The 14,890-nt window shown below is 35.5% G+C and overlaps 1 protein-coding gene across 1 annotated transcript in view; it reads right to left on the minus strand.

Annotated features, from left to right (window-relative positions):
* Positions 1–129: 129 nt before the first annotated feature.
* The window catches only part of LOC148299666 (uncharacterized), a 22,177-nt gene continuing 7,416 nt past the window's right edge, over positions 130–14,890 (minus strand). The window contains exons 5-16 of the mRNA XM_088275840.1: positions 13,742–13,965; positions 11,872–11,974; positions 10,988–11,115; positions 9,508–9,795; positions 7,779–8,063; positions 6,608–7,104; positions 4,832–5,015; positions 3,487–3,685; positions 2,079–2,845; positions 1,228–1,420; positions 1,035–1,148; positions 130–200 (exon numbers count right to left, since the gene is read on the minus strand). Coding sequence (XP_088131966.1) covers positions 130–200; positions 1,035–1,148; positions 1,228–1,420; positions 2,079–2,845; positions 3,487–3,685; positions 4,832–5,015; positions 6,608–7,104; positions 7,779–8,063; positions 9,508–9,795; positions 10,988–11,115; positions 11,872–11,974; positions 13,742–13,965 — 3,053 coding nt within the window. The remainder of the gene's footprint in view (positions 201–1,034; positions 1,149–1,227; positions 1,421–2,078; positions 2,846–3,486; positions 3,686–4,831; positions 5,016–6,607; positions 7,105–7,778; positions 8,064–9,507; positions 9,796–10,987; positions 11,116–11,871; positions 11,975–13,741; positions 13,966–14,890) is intronic.

Here is a 14,890-nt window from a genome sequence, read left to right on the forward strand (position 1 = left end):
CAGGGTTTCATTTATTTTAGTAATAAATGAAACCCTGAAGAGGGCAACAGGTTGTTGCCGAAAAGTTGGTTAATAAAAATGTGAGTGGATCAGAACACAAAGTATTTTTATTTCTCGAAATAATATAATTTATTGGAGTTCAAAATGTTCTATGTCTGTTCCTGTGGCCAGAGCAATGCTTTCCACTGTCATGGGCATTTCTGTAAAAAAAATATTTATTTATTTAATTATCATTTTAATTACGTTATTGTTTAATTTACGAGTTTGTTCCATGGGAAGATAATAAAAATTAACAATGGTAGATTTTGAAACACATCGAAATCCAGCTGATACAAAAAATATCATATAGCTGATCTGACAAATCGTAGTCGTACAGGAGAAAGTGACCAACTAACAAAACGTAAAATATTCAGGAGGGCAATTTAAGTCTCTTTTGCTTGGCAAGAAAATAAACATCAATGCAGTTAGTTATTTTTAACAAGTCAATATATTAGACTTCTTTGTTTAAAATCACTTTGGGATTTTTTCAGGGCAATATTAAGCTAGTGAGATATCAAATAGTCAAAATCAAGTTTTTGTACAAAATGCACTTGGTCACTTTTTCCTGTATGACTACGAAATACTTGTTAAAACAAAATAAAAACACAATGTAATATCAACAATACCAACAAAACAGCAAAAAGACTTTCAGAAAAGAACTGCAAAAGTGTGTTGAGTAGTACTTAATTAGAGGATTTATAATCTTCTTCTTTCCATCCCATATCAGATCCCCCGACATTGGCAATCACTCTGTAGAAAGTTTCTCTATCCTTTGCAGCTCCGAACAACTCCTACAATTCTCTTCTTACTCTGGTCCGATCTCATATTTCTCAACCAGGGTATTTGCTTTCTTCTAACTCCTTGACTTCCATCAAATTTCCTTTTCATGATAAATTGGAGAAAGGCCTATCCACCAGGTAGATTTATAATAATAAACTAAGTTGATAGAACTGATACAATCGCATGAACAACAACAGTTATTATATCAATAATACCTATGTGGAACCATTCATTCGCAGGAAAACCATTATCCACTCTCACTGCAGCTATTGCCTGTCTTAGAGCCATCGCAATACCAAAAGCCATATTTAGGGCAGGTTCTCCAGTCGCTGAAAGAAAATAACTGCATAAAAAATCCTATTGAATCCTTAAAAAGCACATAAACTAAAAAGCTTCATATCAATTTACCTTTAGACCCTAAAACCCCTACTGAATTGGTAGAGTTACGTCTGAATTGTACTCTAAAATCTATCGGAATGTCTTTCATTCCTGGTGGTTTGTAGTCCCAGGTACGTTTAGTCAGCAGCGCTCCTGTTGTTCGATCGTATACCAACTTCTCAGAGGTCCAATATCCCAAACCCATTATGAAAGCACCTTCTACCTATCACAAAACCAATATGAATATATTAAAAATCACCATTAATAATCATACCAATTAAAATATAAGCACAATAAAATAAAATAATTTAAAGATATCTCAACTTGATATGAAACATTTTTCGTTCCTCTTTATATAAAAAAAGATAGAAGTCTGAGCATCCCAGGGCTTACGACCTGGCATTTGGCTGGTGTAAACAATCATTTATACACTCGTGTAACATTCACTATTCTTAAACATCCATACTGCATTCATTCTTGAAACCTATATATGTATATGGGAAGAGAAGGAGAGGAAGATCCTCACACGATGGACCGATCAAATTAAGGCAGCAGCAGGCACCTCGGTGATTGGACAGTCAAGGGATAACTGGAGAAGAGTCATTGCTTCCACAAGGGTCACAACCCTCAGTAATGAGGAGTAAGACGGAGAAGAATATATATACAATTGTCTCAGAACCTTCCACATGTAGATATGATTTTCGGTATGTTTGGAAGTATGGCCGATTGTAGCGCCACCAGTTGAGAACTTAGTGAAGTATTTATTTAGCCTACTCCATTTGAGTCAAGTCGAGACACCTATTAATTAACATCTCATCCCTAGGGTGAATAATCCAGTGACAAATACAATAAAAAATATTTATTTTGACAAAAATAACTACCTGTCCAACATCGATTTCAGGGTTGATGCTTTCTCCCGTGTCTTCCAATATATCGACTCTCAATATCTGGTGCTTACCAGTCAATGCATCAATTTCCACTTCTGCAATAGTAACTCCGTATATTTCGTAACTGGTTGGTAAGCCGTTTCGATTGGAAGCCATGAACACCGAGCTTAAGTCTATCCTTGCCAAGTACGCAGCCCTGATGAGTACCACCCACGAAGGATTCTGAAGAAGGGTTCTAAGAGGTTTCAGGCGTTGAAGAAGGATTTTGCAGGCCATAATGGTCGCATGGCAGCAGGACTCGCTAGCCACGCTGGCTCCGGAAGGGAAAGAGTTAGGAGTGACGAGGCTACTGTTTGGTTTGATGGATACCATTTCTATGGGGATATCCAAGGTATATGCGCAGACTTGTGCTACCTTGGTGTTGATACCCTGGCCCATTTCTGCTCCTCCGTGACAAACGCTCACGGTCCCATCTCCGTGATATACCGAAACTAGTGCAGAAAAATTTCCAACATTTTTCAAGTCGTAATTCATGGGTATCAAGCTTATGCCTCGTTTGCGCCAGCGGTTTTTGCTATTGAACATTTTGATGTCGGCTTTTCTGTTGTCAAAGTCGGCATCTGTTTTGAGGGTTTTAATCAACTGTGGAAGAGGAGTTTTTGAAGTCATATTCTGCAATCGCACTTTTGTGGGGTCTTTTCCAGTCACAGTAGCTATATGATCCATTATGTTTTCTATCATTGCGCAGCCTTCTGTTGATCCTGGCAAATAAAATCACATGAATAGAAGATATTCAATCAGCGTAATTATTTCAAATCTTAAAAAACAACAATTTTAATGAACGTTTGTTCAAAATCTAAAATATTCTAAAGCTATTCAATGGTTGCTTTAAAAAATGTACATTTTTTTTTACATTCAAATACAAGTGTGTTTTATATGCTTATTACAGGTCAGAACATACTTTATGAAAAATAGTTTTTTAGCGCAACAGCAATACACGCAACACTAAACATTGCTCATCAACGTTCTTTTTGGCAGCTACTCAAAAGCATTTTCAATATTGCATGCTCAAAAGCATTGTGAAAAGAAATATTTTGGATATGTATGTTTTTTTTCTTCATTAGACCAGACCAAACCATAACAACGAGCGAGTGTCTTTGCCTAGAATTTTCACTCATGAATTACATGAAATTATAGTAACTTTAAACATAAAGAGTAAATCCACTCACAAGTAGGCATAAGCATAGTATATTTCATAAAACCTGAGTAGTAGCAAACCTAAGTTGAAGCCTGAGTAGGGACATGATAAGCGGTGTTGCATAATCCGTAGCTAGATTTCAGAGTCACTTGGACGTTAGGTAATTCAACAAAAAAATTAACTAATAAACATTCAAATTTTTACCTGGCGCTCGACACCAAGTATTGGAAGGAGTATCAGTTAGAGCAGTATTGCTCTGGACAAACCATCGCTTGAAGTCGTAGCAATTATAAAATGACGTCAGAGCCTTCAGAGCCAGCATATTCTCATTGCGTGAACTTCCTTTATCGCTATAGAATACGTTTCTCAAGTATTGAATTTTTCCATTTTCATCAACACCAACCTGAAACATTTTATAAAATATTAATATTGTACTTCAAATATCTCTCTGAAGTTTTTTAATTAACGTTTTACTTAGTAATTACCACTATTTCTTAAAATCTACTGTGACAGGTGTTTCGATGCATTCCGCATCATTTTCAATTAAGAACTGCGCTCATCTGTTTTTAATCAATTTTCACATCTGAGGTGATTCGGGCAAACTTTGACTGCAGAAAAGACTACTCCCAAATAAACTCGAGTGAAAATAAATATAATTTATGGTATGGCTATGCGGGAAAGTGAAAGACAATAGTTTCGGTACAACTGCGAGCCCTGCAATGTGGGCCTTTGTGCTGTTCTACTTTTCAGAATTTACCATACCAAAGGACAATTTCGATGATATACCTAACGCTTTTTTTAACATTTTTAGATTTTTATTTTGGATATAATTTTTAAAAAATTAAATAGGTTTGTTGAGATTTCATAAATAGGTTTAGGCACGTGAATCAAATGAGTGAAGAAAGAATAGCAAAACAAATTTATGAGGCGAATGTGGTTGGTAATAAAAGCAGGGGAAATCACTTGAAAGTAGTCAGGTCAGGAGTTGGAATAGTAGACAGGTATAAGGAGAGTATAAAGAGATGCTTGAATGTGGAGAAAGTGAAGATGTTTGGAAGCGGCGAAATGATTAGTTAGTTAAAACCTAACTAAATCCAAAAAAACAAATTGTTAAAAAGTTTTACACTTTAAATAATTAGAATTATTCTTATTATTTTTTGACATCTCATCAAAGATGTAGAACAATATGGAAGTCTGGGCATTTACGGGGCAAACGACTGTCATGGGCTGTTTTTTTTTTACACACGTGTAACATTCACCAATTCTACCCATTATTGACAACCACACTACTCAAATTCTAGGAAGTTCTATATATATGAACCAATTTAGAAACCTTGTTCTTGAATCACTAGAACTTCACTAGATACACCTATTGATGAGATGAAAAGAAGCTTTTTATTGAGCAGAAACTCTTTTATTAGTATGTGAGGTCCGAATCCTGGATTATAACCAATATGAAAATAATGTGAAAATAAATCCTGTAATTGGAGATAATCCAGATTTTGTGAACAAGTATTTGGACACACTCAAAATGTAAAATTATTCTTACTTCATAATCAGATGAGCATGGTAACCGTTTTCCTATTGATTGCATATTTGTCTCTATGGGTAATACAAAGCGCGCTGGTCTCCGAAGTTTGGCTGCCACCAGAGCACATGCTGTGTCCACTTGAACACTCCGAGAAACTTTGCTTCCATATGCTCCACCGAGTCGACGCACGGTTGTATTGATACTGGAACACAAATCAATTGAAAAAATGATTTCCTTACTATTACATTTTATTAAATAAATACTCTTATATTGACCGAAAAATGATTATGTCTAGTCCTAAGAGCCGAAAAAGATGGAGCAAATTGAACAATACCGTATGACAAAAAGATGATTTGAAAGAAATGTTTAGTACCGAAGTATTGGTACAGACGCCCAGGCACTTACTTACAAGGGAAGGGAGATAAGTATGTTCTTATTAATTTACAATTGTATATTTTCCCATCCCTTTTTAGGAAGTCACGTAGCGCCAGTTCCAGCGCTGCCTATTTAAGTCAAGCAACATGGAAATTAGCAATCACAATTTTAGATTTTAGCAAAATTCAACGCACAGACAAGGACAGGAGATATATGTATTCCAAAATGATGATGAACAAAATGAAAACATTTTTTTTTTTTGACATCTCATCAAAGATGAAGAAGAATATGGAAGTCTGGCCATTTACGGGGCTGACGACCGTCATAGGCTGGTTTAAGTGATCACTTTACACACGTGTAACATTCACCAATTCTACCCATTATTGACAACCACACTACTCAAATTCTTGGAAGTTCTATATATTTGAACCAATTTAGAAACCTTGTTCTTGAATCACTAGAACTTCACTAGAGACATCTATTGGTGAGATGTAAAGAAGCTTTTTATTAAGCAGAAACTCTTATATTAGTATGTGAGATCCGAATCCTGGATTATAATCACACACATGAGAAACGCCAGAAAATACCATTTTCATTTTTATTATTAAGCTTATAATTTGACCAGATAATTTATTTACAACATTTTGAGTGATCACTTAAACCAGCCTATGACGGTCGTCAGCCCCGTAAATGCCCAGACTTCCATATTCTTCTTCATCTTTGATGAGATGTCAAAAAAAAAAAAAAATTAAAATAACTCCTGTAATTGGAGATAATCCAGATTTTGTGAACAAGTATTTGGACACACTCAAAATGTTGTAAAATGAATACATTTTGAAGAAAAAAAATAGTAATTTCTACAGCGATGATGACAGCAGAGCAATTAAATTATGCGAAAAGCAGGAAACCTAAAGACCGGGATTTGTATAGTTAAGATTTGAAGAGATTAGTGGACGATAGTGATGAGTGGAGACTGACATTATAGAAGGAAACCAATCATCACAACTATTGTAACCCACGAAGAAAAAGAAAAGAGTACCGTAGAACGGCGCTACTTGAACTTTGATGTGTTACATGAGCCCAGTACAAAAAAAAAAATTTAGATTGTGGTATCTATCGAAGTATCGTGACAATAAGTGTCACCTGTCGGGAAAACAATGATACATGTCGATACGTTCATTATTGTAGACCCAATACATGTCTTAATAAAAAATTTTTGTACTGGGCTCAAGTAACACATCAAAGTTCAAGTAGCCCTGTTCTACGGTAATTGATTCGCGGTCAAAATTTCCGCCGACCTTTGATTTTTTTAAATTCAGTATATTAGAGACATATTTATCATTTTTTGTATTCAATTACATATGAAAATAGAGGAGAATAATCAAGCGGAATACGTTTATTGAAAATCAAGGAGAATACCTGTTGATGGGTACATCCAACATTTCTGCTATAGCTATCTGCGACTGATCCATCCACTGCGTCGAAGGGTAAACATCTAATCCATCTTCAATTGGTATGCAAACACAGGTCAGAGTTTCCATCACGTAATGATATTGCCCATAGATATCAAAAGACCCAGTCAAAATATGCTGCACATTTGTTCCTTTATCAGAAGGGCGCACAGTCAAGTTTGCGATCGTCCTTTCTTCAACCGTAGGACACTTCAACACGTCTCTTACTGTAAGGATTGGTGGTTCCGTTTCAACATTTTTGTATGTGACGTGGACTAAATCCGCCGCAACTTTGGCATTTCTTTCCGTTTCGGCCACAATGATAGCAATTGGCTGCCCGTAAAAGAGAATTTTGTGACTTGCAAGAATTTCTTCGACTACTGGGGTTATCAAATTGATTGGAGTGAAGGAATTTTTCCCTGGTATGTCTTTTGCTGTGAAAATAGCTACGACACCATCCATTGCCTGAAATACAAGTATACCTTAAAATTTAAATGTATATATAAATATGGGATATAAACATTACACACCTTGTGGTTTATGATAAAAATTGTGAACATTAGATAAAAATATTCTATGAGTCTGAGAGTGGACAGTGCAGTCAGATGGAACTATGAGCTGCAGGACTTATGGTATATAGTAAACCAGATATTGTGGCCACTCTGAAACTCAAAACTCAAAACCGTACTCAAAAGCAAATACATCCAAAGTATGCCTCCTCAAAGGTATCCACGGAATAGTTCTGTATTAGATTACTTTAGGTATCAGACCACGAGAAAGACTTAAAAGACAATTTAGTGATAATAATCGAAAACATGCAGCAAAATATGCATTCTCTACTAAATAACTCCCTGTAAGAACGGATGGTGATAGACTTGCTGCAAGAACGGTTTCTGCAAGAGAAACTATTGACATTTTTTAAAAAGGAATAGCCCGCAAAGCCTCCATAAGATTATTGCCTGCAGGTAGAAAAGTAATGTAAGGAAAGGTAAATGTGAAAAATACATCACAAATACCCAGACCAATTGAAAATAATTTTTTCTTGAACCCGTGACGCCAGTTTCGTAGTCAAGCGTCTACCCAACTACGGCACGGCGCCTGTGGAGATTAATAAAATAATAAGAAAAAAATATACTTACAAGAGCTTCTTCGGCAAAAATTTTGTCAATATACCCATTGTGAATGGTGGAAACCACGAATGCAGCATACACTTCATGAGGTCGTGAGGGTGCATCGTTCACAAAAGTTGCTTCCCCCGCACATTGCACCAGGGCTTCTAACTTCTTCACTGACTGTCCTACGGGATACCTGGATTGATTGAATTCATATTTTTGTTCCCCGCTAGACACTGGCCTTTCGAATTTCTCACCACCCGATTTGTATTTGGTATTGATGAGGCGCGATGGACAAATACCTAAAATCGTCTGAATGGAAAAAAATACGTTATTATTTTTTTTATGTGTCCAAATACTTGTTCTAGATTATCTCCAATTATAGGAATTATTTTTCATATTATTTATCATATTATCTCAACATACATGAAGAAGAATATGGAAGTCTATCATCTCACCAATAGATGTCTCTAGTGAAAATTCTAGTGATTCTTGTACAATGTTTCGAAATTGGATCATATATATAGAACTCCCAAGAATTTGAGAAGTGTGGTTGTCAATCATGGGTAGAATTGGTGAATGTTACAAGTGTGTAAATTGATCACTTAAACCAGCATATGACGGTCCTAAGCTCCGTAAATGCCCAGACTTCCATATTCTTCTTCATCTTTGATGAGTGTTGATATGAAAAACAGACATAGTTACAACATCGAACCATTTAATCAGTGTAAGGAATATGGGTATGTTGTTGACTTAGTGGTGACAACATAGCCGCAATCGTGCATAGTCCAAAGGCATTCTAGATTTATCTCTCCTAGAAACCAGTCACTCACTGTATTTTTTTAATGTTATTATTTATTATATTTTAACCCTTATCTGCAACCAATGGTGCATAGGAAACTGCATCGTAGTGACGCAGTGTTATCTTCATCGCTAATTGATCATTATTTTGATCGCTAACCCACTCTACCACAATTTGATACTTATTTCTAATAATGAACCGCTTAGGCTCACAGAAATAGTATGAAATTGAAGTATTTTTGTAAACAATAAAAACATAAACATTTCTCTTTAAAGTAAATTTAAAAAAATAATTGTATGAAGGGAAGGTGATCAGCCCTGCGCCTCTTGTACCAGTCCAGGGTGATATTAAATAAATATGAGAGTGAAACTCGCTCATATTTATTTTGGTCCGCCTGGGAATCGCACCCGGGACCTCTAGCACGGTAGCCAAGCGCGCTGATCACTGCACTACAAAGGTGGCAGAGCCAACTAGTAATACTTATTTATAATAAACCAAAGTTAAAGTATTAGGGAGTTATTACGTTTACTAATTATCTTCCACCACCCTTAGTACATAACAATCAGTATCGATGGAAAGACCTGACGCGTTGTCATTTTGTACTTGAATGGGTCAATAAAGATTAAAAGCGATGTTGTATGTGCGACAAAACGATGTATGATAGATGTTCGAATAGTGAAATAAGGAAGGAATGCAAAGCTGAGACAAGCATTATCGATAAAATTAAGAAAGGTGTGTTGAGATGGTTTGGACATGTTGAACAAATGAGTGAGGAAAGAATGGTAAAATAAATTTATGAGGCGAATGCAATTGGAAAAAGGAACAGAGAAAGACCGAGAAAAACTTGGCACGATAGGAGTCGAAACAATCGGCGGGTGTGTATGAGGAGATGCATGAACGTAGAAGAGGCGAGGAATGTTTGCAAATAGTTAGCTAGCTTTTTGTATTACATACCTTGTAAAACAATCCAATGGCCAACTTTTTCCTATACTCGTGAGATGTTTGCAGAGGATTTGCTTCGGGAAATATCTCATCATTCAAGCTCTGCACGGCTAGTTTAAATACATCATTGTGGAAGATGTTCTTTCCTATGAGAAACTTTTCTGTCTCTGTTGCATGAATGAAATCTGTACGTATTCCTCCATAAACCATCCTGGCTCGACGAACGACGCCATCGCCGTTCATTTGGAGCATAAAACCAGCGTTTACAATGGCGTGATCGTTCTGCTCCCTCATCATTATCTGTAAACTTACCAATATTGGAATTTCATTAACCTTTCTTTTTAAACCTTTTTTTGGAATATATTCTTTATTTATCTGTTTACCCAGGAAGTCTATCTTTATTTAATGTTGTTTTCTTAGTGTAAATCAGTGTATTTTTTTGTAATTTACTTATATATCGACAGCCCCTACGTAAAGTACCCTATCTGCAAATCTGTTACAGGAGAGAGCTTAGAAGATTTTTTCAATGTATTTATATTTATTAATTAACGGTTTTATCTGAAATTCTTGACTAGTATTATACATTTAAAAACACAATAAAATAATGTTTTAAATCGTTTTAAAACTTTATTCTTTGTCAAAATTAAGTAGTAAGCGTTTTAGGAGTTAAATTCATTTCGAAAATTCGATGTAGATAGCGTCTTATACGCCTGAAAACTAGGCATAATTTATTTTATATATTTTTTTTGTTTGTTTATATTCGTAGATAACGGTCAGTTGATAAGATACACCAAATATCTAAAAATTGACAAAAATGTAGTTAGAACACTTTACGTAGGGCACGTCGATACGTACCACATACAAGTATACTTGTACCTCAATTTCGTTCCTTCGTAAATATGAAATATGTTGAATTTTTGTTTTTCGTACTCATGTTTCTTGTCAGTTGATTTGATCTCATTTGATTATTTTTTTAAGTGCTTATTCTATTTTTCAAACAAAAGCCTAGTTAGTTCTGAGTTACTTTACATTTCAGTCATTATGTTTGTGTTCGAATTTTAAGTTCTCTATAATAAATTCTGATTTTTTTAATTTAAATAAAAAAACAGAGACATTAAGGGGATTTTGAGGGGTGGGACAAAGTGTTGGCCTCTGTCCATACATCCTCCTCCCTCCTCATTGAACTGCTTAGAGTTTGTGTTCCTTAGGAATATTTTAAAAATTTCCCTCTATGCGCAGCTGACAAAGTGTTACCCAGGACTTGATAACCGCTGTGGGTGGATGGTGGGTTTAGTAAAGAAAAAATATATATCTCTAAGCAATACATTTCTTTTAAATTAACATATTCCTATCAACACTAAAAAAAAGCATAGGTAACCACACAGAATCAATACGATGTTAACTTGATCCTTGTACGACAATCGTAATCAAGGAATTAAGATTAAATAGTAATATACAAGACTGCGACGAATGTATATGCATTGATACTAACCTTGTGACTGTCATATACGTGGTCGTCTGATAAAGGTGGTAAATTGACGTTTACTATAATTTTACCAAGCATGTTCATACCCAAGTATTCAGGAAGAGTGATGACCTTTCTTTTACCATCCATGTCCACTAGAAAAAAAAACATCTAAAAGTTAACTAATGGCTCGGGAAGATACCCCATTTTAATTTAGAAGTCAAATACGTAGATACATAGTTTCAAGTATTTAGGACATATCTTACAGAAAGCATTGTAGGTACTAATGATAAGAATATCTTTTTTTAACATCTCAAACAACATAGACGAAGAAGAATATGGAAGTCTGGATATTTACAAGGCCTTATATGGGCTGGTTTAAGTGATCAATTTACACACATGTAATATTCATGATTGACAACCACACTACTCAAATTCTTATAACTTCTAGATATATTGATCAAACTCGAAACAGAGTGTTTGACTTCACTAGAACTTCACTAGAGACATCTATAGTGGGATGAGGGAAGCTTTTTATTAAGCCGAAACTCTTTCACTTGTATGTGAGGTCCGAATCCTGGATTATATTAACATACATGAGAAACGCTAGAAAATACCATAGTTTTATTTCATTTCACACCACCAGTTTCGAAAACTATATATGTTTTCATCGACAGGTGATCACAAAAGCTAAATAATTATTGTTTTTGTTCCCATTAAACCAAATCCTACCACTTAACCCCCCCTCCCCCTTCTAGTTATTACCCCAATTTTTTACTCGTTAGTATTTGTGACCATCTGTAGTTTCCAAACTAGTCATGTGAAATGAAATACAACTCATGTAGTGCTTTAATACAAGTGTTCAATTTTGAATAATAAATATTAGTTCCTATCGAACCATTAGTAGTTACCTATTGTCATTGTTGCTCCAACAGTTTCCAGGATCAGAAATACATCAGATGGGAACTCGGGGTGAGCATGTTTCAAACTCAAATTCCCAGCAATGGTACCAATCTAAAAAAAATACAAATCGTCCTTCAATTACAAGAAAATGGCTGTATATTTGATAGCTAAACATTTCACAAATCAATAACATCATATCACATTTCATTGAAAATGTTATGAAACTTCTTTAAATTCATGCTTATTTGTATTTAAGAATGTATATTTTATCTAACTTGAAATGGAGACTACCCTAGATGGTCAGACAATGTAATAAAAAATTTGTGTAAAAAATCAAATAAAAATGTCAATATTCGTTTTTAATCTTATATATTCTTCTTCTCCGTCTTATTCCTCATTGCTGAGGGTTGTGACCCTTGCAGAAGCCATGACTCTTCTCCAGTTATCCCTTGACTGCGCTGCACGTAGCGCTCCAACCACTGAGGTGCCTGCTGCTGCCTTAATTTGATCGGTCCATCGTGTAGGGGATCTTCCTCTCCCTCTCTTTTCTTCCAGGCTACCGATCACAACTAGTCGTTCCAGGCTATCCTCGTTGCCACGCGCACTGTGTCCAAAGAACTGGAGAATCCGTCGGGTACAGATATTGGCCAGAGTCAAGCCATCCAAGCGTAGTTCCTGGCGAATGGACTCATTGGTGCGTCTAGCTGTCCATGTCTTATATATTATCCTAAACTTATTCACCGATTGGTTTGAAATGTAACCCAATGCCAATGATGCAATTGAATATATGCATGTTATGTAATATGTATAATGAAATAAAAAAGTAAAAGGTAATACATTTTATTAAACAGCTTTTTCGACAGCAATTTCAGCACCATCTGTTGAACTTCACAGCAACAAACGCAACAAAACAAAATTATATTGCCTGAACAATAAAATATACATAACTTGTGTGCGACTTTTCATGACATATAAGATCGAATGCAGAGCGGACACTGCAGTATCAAAAAACGCTCTAAGAGTGTCAGAAATGAAGACTCTAATGGCCATATCTAGCAAGAGTCTACGAGATAGAATAAGGAACACCAGGATAAGAGAAATGTGCAAGATCGAAGATGTCGTTAGGTGGGGAAGGCAACGAAGGAGACAATGGTATGCGCATGTGAGGAGAATGGAACCATCCAGACTCCCCCACATTGCACTGTATGGCCAACCTCAAAGTGATGACCAAAGAGATGGATTTACAGCTGGGAATCGACATTGCAGGAGGCTAAATCCCTCTTAAAAACAGGCCACAGGGCCTACTACACCAAGAAGAATAAGAAAAAGGAGATATTGATAGAACTGTAAGTTATACCATTTACAAAATTATTATGGTTATATCGACGGCCCTACGTAAAGTACTCTATCTGCAAATCTTTTACTTTACAGGAGAGAGCTTAAAAGATTTTTTCAATGTTTTTTTAAATTATTAATTAATGGTTTTATCTGAAATTCTAAACTAGTATTATACATTCAAAAACACGATAAAACAATGTATTAAATCGTTTCAAAACTTTATGCTTTGTCAAAATTAGGTAGTTAGCGTTTTAGGAGTTCAGTTCATTTCGAAAATTCGATGTAGATAGCGTCTTATAAGCCTGAAAACTAGGCGTAATTTATTTTATACATTTTTTGTTTGTTTATATTTGTAGATAACGTTCAGTTGATAACATACACCAAATATCTCAAAATTGACAAAAATGTAGTTAGAGCACTTTACGTAGGGTACGCCGATATGATTGCTGTATTCAAACGGAATGTAAAAATAATTAATCAATTACAACGTACAGAAAATGCAGGAGTAATATTATACACTATTGTATGTTTTTTACTTACGTTTCTAACAGAAATATGGGCAACTAGTTCCAAGTGATCCCGCATTTTGAGAGTGTACTGAAAGTAATCATTTTCCTTGGCAACTTTTTCAAATACGTTCATAACCTCACTTAACGTCATGTTGGCACCAAGAATCAAGTCTGCGTCTATAGAGTAAGCTCTCAACTCACTGACTCCCGTTATATCGATCATCACTCGAGGATCATTCTTCCTTGGGTAGGCTCCTGAAACATTAGAGTAATATTGATATTTATTTAAACTTCACGTACAGAAAATAAATGAGTACATTGGCGGGCTTATTGCTAAAAAGAAATATCTCACAACCAACCAAAAACAGACTAGTTATATTTGTCGAGATGTTTGATACCATATATAGCTGTTTGCAATCAGAGGGTAGATAGTACTTGAACATTTAAAACAATGTAAATTACAAATTGATGATAATAAGTAAGGCAAAGGAAAAAGGGAGTTTGGGGAAGGAGGTAGAGGGAAAAACTAAGGGAGGAGGTTTGATGGACAGTTAGGATTCTAATGATAAATAGTAATGTCTCAAGTTTCTTAAAAGTTATTAGAGAAGGTGCATTTTTACAAGGAGAGGTAATTTATTCCATAGTCTGGCCGCGATATGGTGACAAGAAGATCAGGATCATCCCTAGCCATCTGCAGTTGGTTTCCGCAGTGATGAGGAGCTCAGCAAGCTTCTTTTCGGCGTGACCATCACTCAGGGAGGCCCAACATCGTGACCATGATCCATCTCAGGATTGATCACCCTACCTTCATGTAAGTAGCTATCAAGATAACACTGCGTTTATATGATGCAATGCCCTATGCACCATCGGGTGCGGATAAGGGTTAATAAAAAAACAGTATGATGCAGTGCCCTATGCACCATTGGGTGCGAGTAAGAGTCAGAAGAATTGTATAATAACAATAAAATTCAAACAAAAGATGAACAAATATTTTTTTAAAGTTGCTGTTAGCGGTGTCATCAGTACTACCAAATCTATAAAATAGCTGCTGGCATATGAAAGAATTTCAAGACCATTGCATGTGTATACAACATTCAAAATGGAAACCAATATGGATTTTCAAAATGGGCAGAATGGTGAACTTTACAAAAACTTTAGAGTGTATAGCATTCAGTGTATT

This window comes from Brachycentrus maculatus, unplaced genomic scaffold, assembly GCF_059751285.1.
Source record: "Brachycentrus maculatus isolate JH-2025_06_01 unplaced genomic scaffold, ASM5975128v1 h1tg001002l, whole genome shotgun sequence".
In the NCBI taxonomy this organism is placed as follows: Eukaryota; Metazoa; Arthropoda; class Insecta; order Trichoptera; family Brachycentridae; genus Brachycentrus; species Brachycentrus maculatus.